At 35.8% G+C, this 7,436-nt stretch overlaps 1 protein-coding gene across 1 annotated transcript in view; it reads left to right on the forward strand.

The window, feature by feature from the left end:
* Positions 1-7,431, forward strand: part of PROC (protein C, inactivator of coagulation factors Va and VIIIa) — a 34,902-nt gene extending 27,471 nt beyond the window's left edge. The window contains exons 16-18 of the mRNA XM_039347178.1: positions 1,918-2,204; positions 2,820-2,937; positions 4,337-7,431. Of these exons, the coding sequence (XP_039203112.1) occupies positions 1,918-2,204; positions 2,820-2,937; positions 4,337-4,899 (968 nt within the window). The 3' untranslated portion in view covers positions 4,900-7,431. The remainder of the gene's footprint in view (positions 1-1,917; positions 2,205-2,819; positions 2,938-4,336) is intronic.
* The last annotated feature ends 5 nt before the right edge of the window (positions 7,432-7,436 follow it).

Here is a 7,436-nt window from a genome sequence, read left to right on the forward strand (position 1 = left end):
TCCCAATGTAGAAAAGATAGCAAGAGACTTAGTAGGCAAAAGGCAGTTATAAAATTGCAGTTATGGAGCAGAACAATACTGGGAGGGGTTCATCTCTTATTTTATAACCTAAAAATATTCGCCTCTGACCAACTGTTTTTCATCCATCTTGTCATGGAATATTGTTACAGTTAAGAAGACAATTAACAGTGGTATCTAGCAATTATTAGATGTTCACATTCTGGCTGGCTATTGGTATTTTGATCCATCAATCATACTTTGTTTTTTCCTAGTGTTTGACAGGTTACAGGTTTTTATTTATTTATTTATATATTGAGAATTTTATACAAAATAAAAGACAAATCTAAAAAAAGAAAGGAAAAAGGAATAGAAAGAAAATGAAGTTATGAAATATAATGACTTTCAACCTTCTCTTCAATAGATAATTATAATCTTCTCCCCCTCTTAAACGTTACATAAATTCTTTCACCTCTTCACTTAGTTCACATCTTTTTAAATCCTCAAGCCCATAAAATCATCATAACTTTTTTTCTTCTTTCAGCGAAATAAATTAGGACACAATGGAAATTAAGTACAGTTACCCACATTGTCTCCCAAGTGTCTCATGCAGTCTTTAACTTGTTCTTCGGTTTCAAATCTTAGCAAAAACATTTTTACTATTGCATGCTCATCCTTTATATATAGCTCAATTTCAAATCCTGTTTTGTATTTTTCAATTCTAATTATCTTTTTATCCATATTAAACCTTTCTTTTAACTGAGCATATGAAAACAATTGAAATGTCTTCCAATTGTTCTCTTCACTTCATCTTAAATTCTCCATCTACTTGTTGTAATAACTCTTGCTACATTAGCCATTTCTCCTTATCTGCTGTTCTTTTCTATAAACAACTTCTTGTGCTGAATAAATAAAAGTATCTTTGAACAAAGCCTGGGCTTACACAAGGAGGATACATTCCATTCAGTCATGAGTTCTCTCTAGCCCTTGGCTCCTGTATATCCAAAATACCCTTCCAACTCAATGGCAAAGGATGCCTTTTTCAAATTTTTCAAAATATTAATTAGTTTCTAGATAGGCAAAACCATGTGTTATTCAATGTGCTATGTGTGAGGGGAGCTTTGAGGTTGGTCTGGAAGTTGTAGCTAGTACAAAATTCTACATCTAGATTGACACAGAAAGCCACAGACACACTACGCCTATTCTGAAGTAGAAAGCACTGGTTACAAGCTTTCGATCAAGTCAAAATCAAGGTAATTGTTATAGCTTATATTGCCCTGTATGACTTAACAAGTTAGTGCCCACCCTAATAAGTATGAGGCCGTCATCAGCATTCTAGTGGCAAGGTTTCCCTGGGGTGCCAGTCATTTGCTATGTGGTGACATGAAAGCCACAATTCTTGAAACAAATCCTCTAGATCTTGAACTCAATAGTTAATTACAGTTGGCATCAGGCGTTGTATGCTTTAGTACCGGTTAAGGCTCTCTATTCATCCAGGACTTTTGCTAATACAGTTTCCAATTTCTGTCCAGGTGATATTACTGCTGGATGTTCACAAACTTTAATGAGTTTGTAGCTTTTAAATGTATGATTTTAGAAATCTTATTGAATCATTCATTTTTATTGTAACTATATTAAATTACTTTGAAATTTTAACTAATTTTTCCATATCTTGAGAAAGTAAAAAAAAGAATAAAAATATAGTATATAAACAAAAAAGGTGCAAAAAAGGATTTGCAGATGATGGGCTCTATTTTCATCTTTTGTCCTTCAAATCTGAAGAATTGCAGAGTCCTAAGATGAGTCTTAGTGCTGTCTTCATTAGCACCAAGTCTTCATATGTCTATTAATGTTTATGCTACTGAAAACATGCTTAAGCAACTTTCCTTAAACTCAGTGATTTAATCTCCCTGATTTCAGATCTCTTCCCTTGTGGGTTGATTAAGCGATCCACACGTTCTTATGAGGGAGGACGAATCACGCAAAGGGAAACAAATGCTCATGAAAACATGACCAATTGGAATCAGACAAGTTGGACTTCCTCGGGATGGTTGAATCTCACAAGAGAAATTGAAGATGACATGGAAAAGCTAGAAGGAAATTTCACAGAAGAGGATTTACTCAGATGGTCAAACACCAACTACACAGATGAAGATCCCAGAATAATTGGGGGATCTTTTTGCCGCCCAGGAGCATGTCCTTGGCAGGTAACACTTCTGAACCTAAAGCGTTTGATAAAATAACCTCATTTTACATTGTTAGAATTGAAGGGTGAAGTTCCTTTATGAAGCAGCAGGGTGCAATCTTTTCAACGGAAATTAATTCTGGGTGGCAAGCTAGGAGATAAATTCCAAAAAGCAAAGAAAGATAGAACACAGAAGTTGGAACCCTCAGTAGTTCATAATTAACTCCATCTATGCTGTTCAAGATATTTAGCAGCATCTTTTTGCAGAGATCTGGGCCTCCTTAAGGCTGTGGAGAATTGCATGTAGGCTTGGAGCTTCAGGCCATGAACATCTAAGCACAGTGCCAGCAGGACCTCTAAAATTTGTCCAGATATGTCCTTAAATGATACCTTTGCTTCCCAAAGGAGGACAACTGACTGTACAGTATATGTTGTCCTTTTGTATAAATATTGGAAAAAGGAAGCTTGCAATACTGTTCTGGGCATATGAAGAAATGTGTTGCTTCAAATCACTGTAGTTTTGTGTATGACAATTAACCTCTAATTTAATGCTAAATAATTGAAATGTGAATGTAGGAAATTCATACAGATTTGCAGCTGGGGTTAGAGAACAATGGATTATTCTTTTTCTTCCTAGGTACTGATTCAAAATAATAGAGGTTACGGTTTTTGTGGGGGCAGCTTGATCAGTAGTCAGTGGGTACTTACTGCAGCGCACTGTTTTGATACCATTAACCCACATCAAGTTACAGTGGGTAAGTTGTAGAAAGACACAAACAAAATTACAATGTTGTAATGCTTGATTTTTCTCACAAGGTATTCTAGAAGAAGCAGTAGACGCTCCTGTCCTGGTATCACATAAATAAATAATAAATGAATGAATTTCTAACCTTCGCAGTTACAGAAGTAAGCAAACATATACCTCAGTGTTTCTCAGCCTCAACACTTCAACTCCCAGAATTGTTCATCCAGGAAGTCAACACATCTTAAGGCTGAGATTGAGAAATATTGTTATATTTTAATTAATTTTATAAAATGATACTGTATCCTGATTATTTACCAGCCTGAGTATATTATGGAGGTGTACGTGATGTGCAGATCACCTGATTTGTTCAGGCCTTTGGAGAGAATTGCTACTTTAATGCCTTTTTCTTTCTTTTTGTTCCCCTCTGGGTTTATTTTCATTATTATCTTTTTTTTGTTTACTTCTGTTTTAATGGTTTTTATATTGTTCTTTGTTTTTAAATGTTTAGCAATTGTAAACTGCCCTAAGTCTCTGGGAGTTGGGCAACGTATACATTTAATAAATTATTATGGTTGGTCACACAATCAGCCAAATATTTTGACTGGATTATTATGGTTGATCACAGTTGACCAGAAACGTAGACAGGATTTGATTTTTAATCTACCTAGCAAGTCCTTTCCAAGGACTAGAGATAGGCAGATGTTGTTTTATGGAGAGTTTATTTATTTGTTTATCAAAATTTACATGGCTGCCCAAGTCACTCTCAGAGACTTTGGTGTTAAAGATACCATCGCTGGATATAAACTGTTCCAAGTAAAGCTGCCTTTTGCAATTTACTGATGGTAATTTTGTCAAGGCTGATGGTGTTCAAGTGGTGCTCCAGATGTTTTGGGATTGTTCCCAAGGCTCCTATTACTATTGGTACTATCTTTGCCTTCTTTTGCCAGTCATTCTACTTTTTCAGTTTTCATATATTATTTCAGAGAAATCACCTGGCTTGTTCTAGGGCTAGGCCAACATCTTGGGCTAATAGTCGAATGGTAGTATATACTGTATTCTTCCTTTAAAAAAATTAGTAAAAAATTGGAAGAACTAGTGGAAGAACAATGATAATGTTACCAATAGAAGACAATGTCATTTCAATTTCCCATAGAGTTCTCTAAACGAGGTAAGGCAGTTGCACAATGACAGCTTCATCTAGAAGCCCCCTTGTTTTTGAAGTGTCTGAGGGAAAAAAATCTGCATACTTTACAAGCATTTTTAATGTACAGAATCAGTATTTCTATAACCAACTTGCAGTATTTCTACCTGGATCTAAGGCTATTCTTTTTTTTTTCTCACTTTCCTTGTTTTCCATTGTCAGCACTGCTTGGTTTTTGTTTGTTTTCACACTTTTTTTTGCTTTTCAGGAGACTTTGACAAACATCAGCGAGAACGAGATGAACAAAAAGTGAGAGTACGGCACTACTGGACACATCCTCAATATAACTCACAGAACTACAACAATGACATTGCTTTGGTCCAGTTGACTAGTGATGTGATTTTTACCCAGAATGTACTTCCCATCTGCCTTCCTCGTCCTAACCTAGCTACTTTGCTGATTGAAGAAGTAGCTCATGGAACAGTTAGCGGATGGGGTGCAACTCATGTTAAGGGTAGGTTAATTCGCTTTCTCATGAAAGTTAGGTTGCCCATTGTGAGCATGGAGACCTGTCGGCAGTCAACTAAGAAGCTCATTACGGACAACATGTTTTGTGCAGGCTATGATGTGGAAGGGCAGGACGCTTGCAAAGGAGATAGTGGTGGACCTTTTGCTGTATCTTATCATAATACTTGGTATCTCTTGGGGATTGTCAGCTGGGGAGAAGGTTGTGCTGAAGTCGGAAAATATGGCGCTTATACTCTAGTACCCAATTATATTTCATGGATAAAGGAAGTAATCGAAACTAATTCTGGAAGTTTTTTTGCATAGCCTGCACTGAAAACCAATCTGTATAAAATATATATTTTTGTGCATTTGGTAGTATTTAACAACTTGATTAGTAAGATCACATTGCAGATTTGTTTCCTATAGCTGCTCTTAACTGAAGTAAGCAATTAAGTTGCCATTTTCTTTGTACAGAAACAGAATTGTTCTATAAATCTGTATCAGTATCCAATTCAGATTTAAGCATAAGCAACTGGATAGGTAGAAATACTGCTTCAGCGCCCCCTTCTCAAAGTGATTTTTCAACCCTTGCAAAGGGCTTCAGAGATAGTCAAAAATAGCCTCACAGTGTCCTGCCACAAGCTGTGTCTTTCATATGTTTGAACAATGTATGGGTTAAAAAAAGGTGGGGCTTGCAGGGTGATTCTACAACTCTGCTTTCATCATTCTGATCCTCCCTTGAAATATTTCCCCCTCCTCCCCCTCCACAAAGGCATGGGGTTGTGTGATCCTGCAGAGTGCAGTAGGCTATGGTGGAAAAGGAAGAGCCAAACATTCAATTTGTGCTCATACGAACATGCATAATTTGATGACTGATCAGACTGACAAAATCATTGTCATGGATTCACAAAATATGTTTCAACTATAAATAGCCAAAGATAAGAAACTTGCAGCTGCACAACTTGCCATGTTTAGTTACTGTTACTCTTGAATAACTTTTTGTGTTGACCAAAAAAAAAAAAAAAAACCCACAAAAGCATACAACTGCAGATTTTTAATTAACCTGGTTAGTTGTCTCTCATTATTTTCAGAATGTTGAATACAAGAGCTGCTTCTGTCAATCCATTCCCTTCATCTAAATAATGATCTAAGTCAATCATTGCAACAGTCCAAGGAGTAAAAAGGGATATAAAGCAACCAATGAAATTGAGTTAAACAACAAAACTTTTAAAATATACGAATATGGTATGATTGCTTTTGAAAGTAAGAATTGCAGTGTTTAGGTAAGCACACTATGCTATTTGAGGTCTCCATCTCCATCCCGATTGTGCTGGCAATTTTAGTGCCCGATCATGATCATTCAGGAGTACAGATTGGTGGACAGATTTGTTTCTAGAAGATGGAAAATAAATCTGTAAATATTCAGCAGTTTTTAAACACTTATATATAGCCTTGGGCGGTCTCCTAAAGATTATACAAGGCATAGACTTCAGATTCCAAATGGTGTAATATAATGCATCAGTTATCTGAAACAGAGACAGTGCCTCCCAGTGCTTCCAACTAGGAACATTTACAGCAGGAATGCCGAATCTCTTTAAACCTCTCCCATAGAGGTCAAATGTAAATACATAAGGGGTATTCTCCCCACACAAAGCCCAAAGTTATACTTCTCCACTTGTTCTCTGATGAATAGTATTTAGAGACATACTGAATGTGGAGGGAGTCTCAGGCACAGAACTGAATTATACTTGAATGATGTGCTGTGACTTGCATTCCATAAAGTGGGTAGGGCCAAGTGAAAGAAAAGATTAAACAATTTGATTTTATTCCATTGATTAAATTTGAATAAAATATGCTTCACCTTATTACTTTTGAACCAGTATGCCTAAGGATATGCTTTTATGCCTCATAGTTGTAAGAATGTCAGTACTGCATTGTGCAGCTAGAGGTCAGAACAGTAGTGCCAACAGCAAACTACAAGGATTGCCAGAATGACAGGTGCTTGATAACATCACCAGCCCAAGCAGATCAAGTGTATGTATCTGAGCTACAAGAACAAGCTCCTCTTCCAATATGGAAAACAGATCTACAGAACATCATCTTTTATATGATTTAAGCAAACAGTGAGGGGAAAGATCTCAAGAAAGGAATGCTTCACATTCTTCAAGTCATCTTCCCAAATATAGGTAGGAAAGAAAAATATACAACATATATTTTATTTCTTTTACTTTACCACTAATATCTATGGTAGTTCTAAGCTCTTGTGTTTAAATTCATATTCATTCTTAATAAACAGCATATTATTTTCCTCTGTCCTCATCATTGTTCTTATAAGTGGATGCCTAATTTTGAGTATCAGCTCAGCAGAATGCCATTAGACAGCAAAAACAGATTGAAGGAATTTCAATAAATCCATATTCCTATTGTGATGCTAACCATATTAATGACTCCAGATGGTTCTGTTTTAATAATCGCCATCAGGCAATTGCAAAAGGCAGCTTTGTTTAGAACAGCTTACATCCTGTGATAATACTTCTAACACCATCAATATTAACAGCAGCCTATCCCAGACTCCTGAGGACTTGATATATGGATAAAATCCAATCTGAACATCTGGCTGACTCTATAATATGAAGTAGAATTTCATTACTTCCAACTATTGTTACTTAATGCATTCCTTCTTTGATGAGCATTAAAATAAATGACAATACATTTATAGAAGAGATGAAAGAGATTATAAGGCTTCAGAAGACTCTTAAACCCGATGATATAAGCGTATTAAATGTTTAATATGTTTTCTTTCTCTTCTAAAATGTGATATATTTGTCCCAAAGTAAAAATGGTATTTTTAAAAAAGAAAA

This window comes from Crotalus tigris, unplaced genomic scaffold (assembly GCF_016545835.1).
Source record: "Crotalus tigris isolate CLP2741 ecotype Arizona unplaced genomic scaffold, ASM1654583v1 scf7180000018053.2689490, whole genome shotgun sequence".
NCBI lineage: Eukaryota > Metazoa > Chordata > Lepidosauria > Squamata > Viperidae > Crotalus > Crotalus tigris.